The following is a 13,179-nucleotide window of genomic DNA, read 5'->3' as shown; positions in this document are numbered from 1 at the left end:
GCCTCCTCCTCTACCTCCAAAACTCCGAGCGCTTTCTCAAAAAGGAAAACGCGCAGCGCGCCCTCTGAGCCGCTCCGCCGCGTCATATAGTCCGCGCCCTGAACCGGAAACAGCGCGAGTCTGCCTCCGTGTATTTTCACGAATTGGTGTTTGTTCCGTCAGCTCTTCGCCACTTCGATCCCCGCGAGACGTCGACGTTCAAAAAAATTATCTAATTTCACATTTTCCTTCGCGCCAGCGGAGTGATCTCTCCAACCGAGGGACTACTTCCCGCCTTATAAAGAGATACAATGTTTCCTTATTTGGTGCTGTCGCTCCTTATATGGTGAGTCACAGCGTCGCGCGTCGATTGGCTGAGGGTTATCTGAGCGCGGCTCTGATTGGTCGACGCGCAGCGCTCATTAGAATAAATACCAAAATGGTTGCGCTACCGTCGACGTCACCGCGGACATGCAGAGGCACTAAAATAACAGAACAGCCAATAAAAACTTTTTTTTTTTATTCCCCACAGGTTGAACTATGTCTCCAAAACAAAGTTTCCCAAAGTTTCTCCGCCAGAAGATTCTTTTTTTTTTTTTTTTTTGTATATTACATACATCATGAATGTTTTTTTTTTTTTTAATCCCTCCACGCCGGCTGCTTAGGGTCAAAGGTCATTCTGGAAATCTGATGTGCAGGTCTCTCTTTATTATTATCCTTCTACTCATCTGTCACGCACTAATCACTTCAGAGATGGCGTCAGTTAACTTTCTCAAGAAACTGCAACAGCAGTTTCTGCAGAAGAATAAAGTCCATAATTAACATAAACATGGGAGTTCCATTCAACCTGTTACTGCGTCACAGAGAAGGACAAAACAAAGCTGCTACTAACAAAATTAAAAATGAATTTGTCTCAGTAAATATCTTTCCTGCTCACAAAATAACCTGAGACATGTTTGTGTGTCTAATGATGCACTAAGCTCCGCCCCTCTGGTAACTCGGGGCAGGTTTAAACAAATGTCATGCATTGTGGTATTTGAAAAGTGCTTTCTATTGCAAGATTTGTTGGCAACATGCTGAGTGTATTTATCGCTGAAGACTAAATGCAACTGATTGTTTTGGTTTTACCTGCTCTGACGTGAAGTACCAGGTTCAGTGCCTTCACCCATCAGTCTGCAACTGCACACCACCCAGATTCAACCAGGACAAAGTGGAACATTCACAAGAGCCAACACAATCGCTGTTTTACACCATTTATCAGATGGAAGGAAGCTGCTGCCACTAAACTCACCACTTTTACAGCTAAGGTTTTTTTTTTTATCTTATTAAACTCCAAACATAACTATCTGTGGGGGAAATGGGAAGCTTTGGAGGGGGGTCAGGTTTGAAAACGTCTAAAGATAGAGCCCGCCCCCTAGTGGAACATTTTCAAACTCTTGGATTTAGCATTACAATAGAAGAGCCAAGACTGGAATACAGCCATTTACCTTAAAGTGCATATATTTTGTCTCACTTTGACCCTGTACAAAGGGATGTTGTAATCCATTGTGCGCACACTCATTGAGGCTTACACGTGCCATTCAAATGTACTTGCTTCAGGCAGGTGAACATTTTGTCACCTTTATTTTTTTACTAAACACAATATTTCGGGGTAATTCAGTAGCTGACATTTCTAAAACTAATGTTACCAAAAACTTTCCATCACCCATCAAACAGTTTGCCTGTATAGTTCAACGAGAGATTGTTTTTAAAAGCTTGCAAGTGCATCATGCCAAAAATTTTGTTTGGAAAGTAAATCTTTTATACTAAAGTTAAAATGGAATAAGAAAACTAAGAAGCGGTCACATAGGTGGTTGCAGGAGAGCTAGAGCATGACTCTCAAAACAAAAGGTAAAAACACTGTGACCTTTATTGACAGCAGCAGGTATACTTTTGTATATATCTGTGATTACTGTGAACATTTGCTGAAGCAGATTAAAAAAGAGGTCTAGGTGTGAGTGCCTAGTATTCATAAAAACACAACATTACACTAAAAACAATGTATAAAAACAGGTTCAGAAACAAAGGCCATTGCATTTGATTAGATAATGTAAAACAAAAACAAAAAAGAAGAGGGAAAACAGTTAAGATAATCCTTCATTTACCAGGCACTTAAATGAGTACTGGTGACCAGCAGTCACTCCACACAGCAGACCTTTGTACTTTGTGTTAGCATATTCAGCCAGTCACCAGACTGAACACACACCGAGATGGACCATGAGAATGAATACACACCATTAGGAAGTACCTTTCATTATAAACGTAGTAAAAAGAAAAAAGACAGGACCTTCATCATAAATAAACAGGCACCTGCATGTCCTTCTACACAACATGATAGAGATAAAGAGGGGTATTCTTTTAAGTGAAGTTAGTGCATGGCTTCTACATTATGTACACATTGCCTGGTGTGATGGTCCACTTTGCAAAATTGCACAAAACAACAGGACCGGAAAGGAAATTGTGAATGGACCGCTTAAGAAATGATGACGCGGGTTAAATACAGCGTTAGGCTGCATCCCTGCGACTGAGTCACCGTGATGATATTAATGTGGTGTAGTTAACGGGTACTTTTACCCTTAAGTAGTGACCATTAAGCACCTTAAAGTTGATACAAGAACAGAACACACGTAAAAAAAAAAAATAATAATAAAAAAATGTACAGAGTCCACACTAGCACCACCTCGTCCATTCAATATATTCCTTGGCTATAAACTTGATCTTTTTTTTTTCTTTTTTTTTCCAAAAGCGTTTTTACAACATAGATGCCCTTTTCCACAAGTTTCCTCACAACAAAACACCTTCATACAAACCCCATTCCACTTCAAGCGTACACTGTACCGTGGGGACAGTGGGGTGGTGTGCACGCACACACACAATTTGAAACGCACACTGAAGGGTGGCCCCGGTTTGTCAGCATAGCTGGCTGTTTCCTCCAGGATTTGGGTGGCGGACTCAGGATACAGCCTACAGGGTTAGAAGTTCCAGCAGAACAGCTGAAACAAACTCACTCAACACACTCTTAAAGTGGCTGACAGAATATTTAAGGAGTCAATGCTCCATTACAGTCACATCATATTCCACTTTCCCTTCACAAGATTCTGTTTAGAGCGATGAGAAAACACTGAGGACTCAACAAGGCGGTGGAACTTAATTACTGGGGCTTTCCTAAAATGACCAAAAGTTTCCATTTGTTCAGAGCCAGTCAAAGCGCTGCTACTAAAAACAAAAACAAACATACAAAACAAAAAAAACCCTACAAAGCAGTTAAAGGTTTAGGTGTGTGCATGAGTGTGTGAAGGGATAGAGGCACTGAGGTTGTGAGGCTCCGTGAAACCGTGTCTGTGGGACAGAGCAGCTGGTCCGGGCAGGGTCACAGTGGAACCACCGTCAGGGAAAGGAGGGGGTTGTGGGGGGGTCATCCATGCTGCGGTTAAGGCAAACATAAACTCCTGGCACTGCTCAAGAGAAGCCGTTCACACAAATGTGAGTGCGTTTCCACTGATATAGCAAATAAGTCTTGTCCGCACACTCATGTTTTGAAATGCATATTAAAAAAAAAGTGTTTTCTCCTCAACCTTCTTCCCTGAAATGTGTGAGACTATCATCCAGGATTCGTGCCTTTCTTTTGGGGGAGGGAGGTTGGTACGAGCTCCCCTCTCGTTCTCTTACGGACGTCTCAGACTTTGCTGTCAGAGGGCAGCTCTCCCAGGGCGTGGACGATATCTGTGAACGAGGGCCGCTCTTTGAGACTTAGTGCCCAGCAGCGCACCATCAGCTTGTAGATTTTGGTGGGACATCCTTCTGGAATGGGAAGCTTCAGCTTCCCTGTCTGCAGACCTGGGGAGGGTGAGCACAGAGAGGGAGGTTAAACTGAATCTGAACTGATTTTGATCCTTCATCAATCTAAACGGGATCAATAACAAATAGAGAGACATCATTTCTCTTGAAAGAAATTTGAATCCAACAAAAATGTTATTTTTGTCTGCTAACACAGAACTGGGAAGAAAAATAAGGCGCTGAAGGATCTTACTGACCTTCCAGGACCTCATCATCACTGAGTTTGCTGTGTGGCATTTCCCCATGACTGAACACTTCCCACATCAGCACCCCAAAGGCCCACACATCAGACTTGGTGGAGAAGTCGTCCTCAAACACAGACTCTGCTGGGAGCCAGCGCAGCGGGATCCATGCCTGTCTGTAGTGGTAGTACTCACTGCACAGCATGCACACAAGAGAAATGAGCAGGAGATGTTTATATTAGCTAGATTAAAGGAACTGAGATCTCCCAGGAATTTTTTTATTTCACTGAAACGGCTGTTTAAAAAAATGTGATAATTATCGAGGACAGCATCTTTCCTGACAGACCTGTTGTAGACATCCTTGCTGAGGCTGAGCGATGACACTTTCACGCGCCTCTGACTGTTGATCAGACAGTTTCTGGCAGCCAGGTCTTTGTGAACGAAGCGGTGATTGGACAGATGCTCCATCCCATGAGCCACCTGGGCACAGATGGAAACCTGAAGGGGAACCAGCAAATCACAGAGTCAGTGTTGAGTTAAAGTGACCTTGAAAATATGTTTAAAATGAGAACAGGAAGGCTTTCCTTAGTTTTGTTCATTTAAAAAGTCCTGGAAACTTCACAAGGATAACACTCCCAAGAATTTGTCTTAACCTCCTGCTAAAAAGCAATACTTCTCATATTGCAACCTAGAAAAAACTTTATCTGCGGTTTCACGAGCTTGGTGGGTTTTTTTTAATCTAAAATGCCTTTCCCATGGTTAGTGTTCATGCTTATCTAGGCAAAGTGCCTCCTGGTTCTGGGAGGCTTCTGCTTACTTTGGTCTTGGTGCTGATGGGCTGAGATTTGACCTTGTCATCTTTGCTTTTGGAAATTCTCAGGAACTGTTTTAGGTCTCCCTGATATGATGAAAGCAAAAAAAGAGTTATATCAGAGAATAGTACTTATATACATATATGTAATAGGTGTACAATAGGTGTAATTACCAGGTCATAGTACTCTAAGATCATGTAGTGTGGCTCTGCTTCTCTACACAGGCCCAGCAGGCGGACAACATTGGCGTGGCTGAGCTTGGCAAACATTTCAGCTTCCCGGCGGAAGTCGAGTTGCAGCTGCTCATCTCTGGTCTGGAGGCTCTTCACCAGCACCACCGTCTCGTCCTCGCTCTCCTCAATGCCCTTAGCTTTGGATAGCAACACCTCACCAAACTCACCTTTACCTGTATGAGCATTCACCCACCACAATTGTTAGAGCAAATATGCAAAATTCAAAGTTACATCTCTTGTTTCAGAGTGTTTACATTTCAGTTTTAACATCCACTCAAGCCCCTGTTGGTTACAGTTTCACATGAAGAAGAGACGTGATCACCTAAAGTAGTGATGGTCTGCAGGTTTGATCGAGGAAAGTGGAGCTTGTCGTTGTTGATGTGGCTGTGGCGTTTTTCTGTTGTTGCAATGGTGCCCATGTTGGTGAGTGCCACCTCTTCCTGGATCTCAGTGGTGGTGTGCCCATTTTGTTGGACAGCCCCGCCTGATGAACACAACATGAAGTCACAGGCCTGACTCAGCACAAATCTTGATGCTATCAATCCAAGTTCATTGTAAATGAAGACTGCTGAGACAGAAGAAGCTGGGGCCAAGAGATGTTTGGAAATTTGGTTGTTGTTGATGTTTGGACTGTAAGATAACGCGAAATGGTGCCTGCACATATCCCACTGGTGCTCTGTTCCACACTGCACGCAAACCTGGTATGGTGTGGGTGTTTATTAGTTTGTTTGTCTGTCGGAAAGTCCATGAAAATAGAACTGAACTTGATTTTAGGCCGAGGATGAAATTCTTATGAAGAGGCAGGAGTTGGTCCTTTTTCTCCAAAGTCATCTGGTGTGTTTGGCTTTGCAGAGGTATGAGCCCTTCTTTTGAACCAATCACTGTTAAATATATATGTAGGAACACACAAGCACACACGTGTATACGTATCCTATGTGCATGGAATCAAGACAAGGCTAATCTTGAATTTTAATGTTAATTGCAGCACACAGGATTAACCACTAGATGGCAGCAAAGATCCTAACTTTTAAAACATGCTACTGAGAAATATATGAGACAAACTTCTTTCTGTTGATTTTAAAACTGTCTATTAACAAAGTCATTTGTTTTCTTCTCCATCTAACATTCATACCATTAAGACACTCCATCTCTGGCTCCTCGCCGTCCTGGCCTTTCTGCAGTCTCTTGGCGTTGCGTCTCTTCTTGCAGTAGAACATGAGACCCAGCACTACAATGATGTAGGCCACAGCTGCCCCCACCGACAGGCCGATGGTTTGGATCATCTTATAAGGAGCCTTGTCGTCATCCTCACCACTGGCATGTACTGGTTTGTCTGTTGGATGCAGGCGTCAAACTGTTACATCTTTCAACACAGCATTTCAAAGTTTTAACAGATTAAGGATTTTAACAACTTCACGTCTTTTCTAAAGCTTGTGAGACTAAAATTGGACACATAAAATCCATTTGAATGGGATGTGGTTGACTGTGTGTTAGATCCACTAATGTACTAAAATTAGATGTTTAACTATGTAATTTCCTTCTTAAATGTAGCTCTATTAAAGGAAATGTGAAGCTCTTATCCTTCAATGAATTGCCTTGTTCACACAGAGCTATTCTGCTGTCACACTGACCCTGCAAAGGTTCGACAAGCAGCTAAATTCAGTTGTTTTCTACTTTTAACTAAATTGGAATTCTTCCCTGCTACTTTGGGAGTAAATATGTCGATGTGGGACACCAGTTTGTGTGTGCAACTGCAATTTTCAGCTTCAGTCAGTATATAAAGAGACGCAGAGTGTGAAGCGTTATTAGATCTAATGTCTGCCCAGTCCCATCCCCTCCGTGACAGCTGCGGCGTCAGAGATGTGGCCGTAATTATTAACCTGTCGAGACGGATGACATGCAGTGGCGGAAGGTTTAATTAATACCTTCATCCTACATATGCCCCATATACTCATCCTTTGTTCCTGATAAAGAAAGCATGTGCAAATACGTGTGTGTTTGTGTGTAAGGTAAACTCACCCACTACATAAAGCTGAGCTACACGGTCTCTGATGTTGCAGCTGTTTCCAGCCACACATGTATATCTTCCTGTGTCGTCTGTCGTGACATCTGAAATCACCAAGGAGCCATTCGCCATTTTCTGGAACCTAGAAGACCAAAAGGTTGAGGCAGATGAAGGGGGCGGTCTGGATGTCCACATTTCACAACAAACGCAGTGGAAAGAGTTGAGGCATGCAAGAATCTAAAATTCACATTGCAACTTCCCAAACACGGAGAGAAAAACAAGTTCTCTTAAATCCCTTTCAAGGGCCACTCAGGAGCCAATCTGTTTTTCAGACACGTTCTTGCTTGATGCTAATTGTACCCAGGTATATCATATTATATTAGCATTAGATTAATCTATGATGGATTCAAAGCAATCAAACTGCAATCATTTCTCTTTGGAGCCAGTAAATACAAAGTGGAATCTTATTCCAAGATGGCTGAGATGCTCATTTACCTTCTGTTCTTACTGATGTCCAGCGTCTTGTCTTTAACCATCCAATGGATGTGAGGCTCAGGGTCGCCGGTGGCCTGACAGTGTAAGATGGCTTTGTGACCCTGGTACACGGTTGTATTCTCTGGCTCCATCTTAAAGCGGATGTACACTATTTGTGCACAAGAATAAACACATACACAAACGAACAAGCTGATTATTACAATGCAAGCGGGCTATAACACTTCCTTTACAGCCTGTGGTGGCGGTGGTTCATGTCCTGTAAGTTACACCCTACAAGCCAAAACCGATTCATTACGAGGATATAAAAAGCCCAAGCACACAGTAAATGCTGCTTCTGTTTGCCACTTGATGATCATGATAAACGTCTGTCTCCTCATAAAAGCACCCACAGAAGCTCTGAGACCACAAGCACTTCTGATGTGGCACCGGTGACTAATACGGTAGCGTGACCCTTTCCCTTTTCATTCCCTGCTTTCAGGATGATGAGTGAGCTGCTTACCGGCCACAGTGAGGGTGACCAGGGCTCTGATCTCCCCCTGGAGGCTGTTGGAAGCGATGCAGGTGTAGTTTCCAGCGTCGCTTCTCGTGACTTTGGGGAAGCGAAGCTGGCCATTCCTCTGCTCTACGTGAGGCGGCAGGTCTCCTCCATCTGCAGGGGGAGACAGAGATGCACATGGACCAGGGAGGATAGCTGGGCTGTGTCTGAATATGAATGTTGAAGTCAAGTGGTTTAACGGGACTCCATCAAGGCTAACGCAGACGAAGGGAGAAATGAGCCATGATGACAAATCTCCATCACACTGACACATTTTACACTGGGCTCTAGATTTCCCTGTGGTAACAGCATTAGTCATAAGGGAATGAAGCGAATTGACGCTCTTTGGATGAGAGTAAAACCAGCCACTTGCATACCTGCTTTGGTCCAGCGGATGGTGGGAGGCTCTCTGCCTTTAGCAGAGCACTGGATGTTGACTTCATTATCCAGCTCCAGGCACTGAGAAGGCTGGGGAGTCGGGGTGAACTTCAGCTTCTCTGTAACACAAGTGAAAACAAAACCCACGCATTACACAGGTGGTAAAAACAAAGAGAAGGTGTGTGTGTGTGTGTGTGGGGGGGGGGGGGGGGGGGGGGGGGCTGTACAAGCCTCTTTTCTTCAACTCACACAGCTGATGAAATGACACTAAGCTGATGCGAATCATGTTCAGACACATTCAGGGAGATGTGGCTACAGGCGCACAAATCTGATGAGTTGAACAGGGGAGGTCTATCTGAGGCTGAGATCATATAAACAGGGCTTGGCCAGACAAAACAGTGACATGCATCTAACACGGTAACTGTAGCGGCAGATAGGAATTTATCATGGTGAAAACGTGTTAAAATGGAGGCTGTGAATGAGTCATAATTCATATCAATGTGGGTGTCCAGCAGGATGCCCAGAGACACGACATAGACACGCTTCCTATTTTAGGAAACACGCACAAGCACAGACATGACCACATTTGTTTTATATCATCTATCAGCGCTGTATTGTGTGTGTATAGTGAGTATTCCAAGAATAAGGTCTCATTTATTAAACACCATCATCATAGTTCAGTCGGACAGGAGAGGTCGAACTGTTTGACCTACTGTGCATGTCGGTCAGCCCAACTTACCAAGCACAATAACTCTTGCTTGTCCAGACAGGCGGCCTCCGACAGTTTTGGTTTCACAGCCGTACATCTGCCCATCATAAACCTCCACACTATTGATCCTGAGGGTTCCGTTAGGGAACAGCTTAAAACGCGAGTCCTGGGAGGAGGAAACAGTTTCATTTATGAAGTTAAATTCTTTTATATCTGAAAATATGGTTTTCCTGTCAGATAATTTTTTTTACCTCAGGTGTGATCATGATGTTGTTTCGCAGCCACGTAACCTCCGGTTCAGGGTTGGCCTGAGCATGACAGTGGAGGTACCCTGGTTTGCCTTCCTCTAAGTAGCTGTCCTGAGGCCGAGTCACCCACACAGGGGCAGCTGTGGGGACACACACAGAAACATAATATCAGTAATGACATTTCACATTAACTCTTCCCATGTAAACAGCTACAGAACAGCAGCACCCTTTAGACATTGGACGGTCTAAACAAATAAACCCCGTTTATGTGGTAGATGTTCATTTTTGTGATCCTGGCATGAATCAACATCACACTGATTTTCTCTTTCTGTTCAATGTGTTTTGATAAAGTGGAGACAAATTAAAAAATTGAATATGGATAAAGCTCCACAGATGCTTGATTCAACACTTCCCCTTATGTAATCGGACTCATTCTTTTTGTAAATCAGACATATTGTACAAATTGGTGCTGTGCTCCTTTAGCGTGAACTCACTGGCCACGGTGAAGGTGACCTCCTGTGCCCTGCGTCCAGCTTTGTTCTGGGCCACGCAGGTGTAAGTGCCTGAATCTCCCTCCTCTGTGGGACTGAAGACCAGATCCAGACCATCCTGGTGCACTCTGCCTTCTGTGGGGACCCGCTGACCTCCTCTCTCCCACCACACCTCGGGCTCAGGACGACCGTGTGGGGCCCGGCAGGCCACTCTCTGCAGGGTGTCTGCAGTGAAAACCTTTGACATCTTGGGCACCATGTCGTCAATCTCTGTAACCGAGTGCAGAGAGTGAAGGCAGGGAAGAGAATTTTTAGTTTCATGTAACAATTTAATTGATAAAATAGATTTCCATGTCTGCCAGACTCCCTGATCATCATGAAACTGTCTTCAAAGTAAGCGAGGCATTGCTGATTTTGAATTTCATGAGCGGCCCAGAGCACACTTAATTCCAATAGATCTTTTCAGATTTCCTTTCTTGTCAGGAACGGTTCTCTGATTTGTTGCACAGACCACAGTAATCAGAGAACAAAGCACACAGTAGGCAAGCTGAGAATGTAGGTTGTTCTTAGTATGAGAATTATTCGGGCCTATGTGAGGTGGGTCATATCAAACCTGGCAGCCTTTATACAGAAAGTGGAATGTGATCTGTAGCCCAAAGACTCATAAGACCTCCCACTACTGTGTTGTTTAATACTGTGTGTGTCCCAAATGGAAGTCATTAAGACTTTATTGGCCAACACTGCTCTGAAAGCTGGTGAGCAGTTACGACCTTCGACGAGATCTTAATCCAAAGATCTTAATCAATTAATGAGAACAGACGAAAACACATTTCTTAGCAGATGAAAGTGAAGTGGAGCAGGAAGAATCAGGGAGCACGAAATGAATGAAGTGGAACAATGATGGAGTGACTGTTTAAACTTGTCCCTAAATTCTGAATTCTACTGTGACACAATCCCCTATAATGCCTGCTGGGATTACCATCAGATTAAGTGAATTAAGGTATTTAAATGGAGCTGTGGTTCACTGGGTTAAAACTGCAGAAGCAGCCGTACCTCATTAATCCAAAACCCTTGGGGAAAAGGGGCTGTTTGAGAGGAATAAAGTGTTTGGGACACTGAAACACAGAAATTCCAGCCTTAAGCTTATCCAAAATATTTGACTTGCATGCACACGCATTTCAAAATGCTGGCTGATTAGTAAGATGAGAAGATACAACGGCATGTTCTCACTTTGAGCTTCAGCAGATATTTAAAAGCTGTTGAGTTCTTTTTTGAGTCGCTGCTGGGAAGGAAGAAAGAGGGCACTGTAATATGTAATATCCAAATAGCTTTGATGTGCCTTGACTTGCGTAAGACATTGTTTTTATTGCATGCATTTTAACACGACCTTTATGCACAACCACAAAGCTTTATGTGTTACACTGCTGATGTTTTGTTTTCACTTTAGCATGATTTCATACACCTGCTGGCAAATTTCAACAACATTTGGACAGAAATCACTGGATAATTCTAATGACATGAAACATTCATACAACCTCATAATTACACTCCTTGTTTGCCCATTTGAGTCATTATGCTTTGTTATTTAATGTTACTTTAGTTCCCTGTTCAGCCAGGCGCTGTTAAACTTTGGGGGAAGCTAAAGAAGTTTGGCAGACAGCTGGACTGTTGGAGGAAATAGTGTGGAGGGGAAGCAGGAAAATGCTCCAGTGCAGTGCGTGTAGTGGATACAGCAGTGCCGGATGTCAATAAGGGGATGTGATTATCATCAGAGAGATCTGGCTGTAAGTGAAAGAGCCCAGAGGAGGGAGGGGAGTGTAGAATGAGATGGAGGGCAGGATAAATATGTAACCCGAAAGCCTCTCTCACTCTCATATTACAGAATCACAGGTGTTTATCGCTCACATGTTCAACAACTGTACATTGTCTTTTGTGTGTGTGTGTGTGTGTGTGTGTGTGTGTGTGTTTGTACCAGCTATGAGGAGGGAGGCCTCCAAAGTAACTTGTGATCCTCTGAGGCCACGGCCAATGCATTTGTAGGTCCCTGTGTTCCTGGGTTTGACCTGTGTGATCAGCAGCGTGCCGTTGGAGAGCAGAAAGACTCTGTGAAGAAACAGATCAAGCGCTCGATGAATCTTCATTACTCAAACAAACGATGTCAACAGATCAACAAAAGTCATTGAAATTTGCTTGTGCAGTTACCCTCCACCCAGTCTGATGCCAGGAAATTATGGGTATTTTTATTTATTTTTTTTTTATGAACAGAAACCTACTTTTTTATGCCTGGCATTGCCCTGATTCACTAAACCAAAGCCATCTGCTGCTTCAAGTAGGTTGAAGCAAATACTAAGAACTTGTCCCCAGAAGCCAAGGAGAACTGCCCAACTTAATTTTAAAATGTCTTGTGCTCTAGGAGGTCCATCCTGATGGCTGGCCTTTGGCAGACTAGCAGGTATCAGTGCCAGTAATGGACGGGATGAGGGGTAATTAAAGGCTGTCCTTAGTCCAGCTCCAGGGATGACAGACAGGGAGCTGGAAATCCCACATAGCATCGAACTCAGCGCCAAATCAGCTGACAAATCAACAGCTTGTTACTGCGACGTGACAAAGTCATTACGGAGCTCAGGGAAAACTGAATATTTAGAGCAGAGAGGAAGGCATTGCTGGATTTATTTGGGGTGCTGCATAATTCCTGAAAAGAGAATGCATCCAGGTCTAAACGGCTCTGCAGTAGATTCCCAGAGGAGAGTTGTGTCTGCTTCGTCTCGTTCGTTTTCTTTCGTTCAACAGCAGCAGCGAAATAAGCTTTGGGAGTTGTGGATGTTTCCATGTGAGGAAAAAAAAAAAAAGGTCTCAGGAAGACTACTTCACTTTGATGAAATTTTCTAAAATACTCAAAATGAACAAAAGATGAGTTGTTTTTTTTCCCAAGGCAATGGTCTTTAGAGCTAGGTGGATCCTTCACAGAAGCATCGACTACAGTGTCACATTTCTGTCTTGAGAGTTGGTTTAACCCACAGGGCAGAATTCTTCAGGCAGCAAAAACAGCCTGGAGCCTAATGTCATTAAATGAAGTTTGTTTCACACATAAGAAAAACAATTTAGATGAAATATTTGCACATGATCTGAGCAGGATGTGGGTGGGGGTGTCTAAACAGTGCAGGTAGAAAACGAATGACATCCTCTGCACAGACATTCCTCTGGCATGACAATCAGCCCTGATCAATAAACACACA

The 13,179-nt window shown here is 43.6% G+C and overlaps 1 protein-coding gene across 1 annotated transcript in view; it reads right to left on the bottom strand.

Moving 5' to 3' along the window:
- Positions 1-1,870: 1,870 nt before the first annotated feature.
- ptk7b (protein tyrosine kinase 7b) overlaps positions 1,871-13,179 on the bottom strand; it is a 61,843-nt gene continuing 50,534 nt past the window's right edge. Inside the window, exons 6-20 of the mRNA XM_029521604.1 lie at positions 11,916-12,046; positions 9,947-10,213; positions 9,456-9,592; positions 9,235-9,370; positions 8,495-8,614; positions 8,082-8,231; positions 7,583-7,730; positions 7,102-7,229; positions 6,215-6,415; positions 5,405-5,566; positions 5,023-5,255; positions 4,855-4,935; positions 4,384-4,535; positions 4,053-4,231; positions 1,871-3,855 (exon numbers count right to left, since the gene is read on the bottom strand). Coding sequence (XP_029377464.1) covers positions 3,695-3,855; positions 4,053-4,231; positions 4,384-4,535; positions 4,855-4,935; positions 5,023-5,255; positions 5,405-5,566; positions 6,215-6,415; positions 7,102-7,229; positions 7,583-7,730; positions 8,082-8,231; positions 8,495-8,614; positions 9,235-9,370; positions 9,456-9,592; positions 9,947-10,213; positions 11,916-12,046 — 2,386 coding nt within the window. The 3' untranslated portion in view covers positions 1,871-3,694. The remainder of the gene's footprint in view (positions 3,856-4,052; positions 4,232-4,383; positions 4,536-4,854; positions 4,936-5,022; positions 5,256-5,404; positions 5,567-6,214; positions 6,416-7,101; positions 7,230-7,582; positions 7,731-8,081; positions 8,232-8,494; positions 8,615-9,234; positions 9,371-9,455; positions 9,593-9,946; positions 10,214-11,915; positions 12,047-13,179) is intronic.

The sequence above is a fragment of the Echeneis naucrates genome, chromosome 15 (assembly GCF_900963305.1).
Source record: "Echeneis naucrates chromosome 15, fEcheNa1.1, whole genome shotgun sequence".
Classification (NCBI taxonomy): Eukaryota; Metazoa; Chordata; class Actinopteri; order Carangiformes; family Echeneidae; genus Echeneis; species Echeneis naucrates.
The sequence above is the reverse complement of the archived record's forward strand: the minus strand, read 5'-3'. Positions and strand labels throughout refer to the sequence as shown.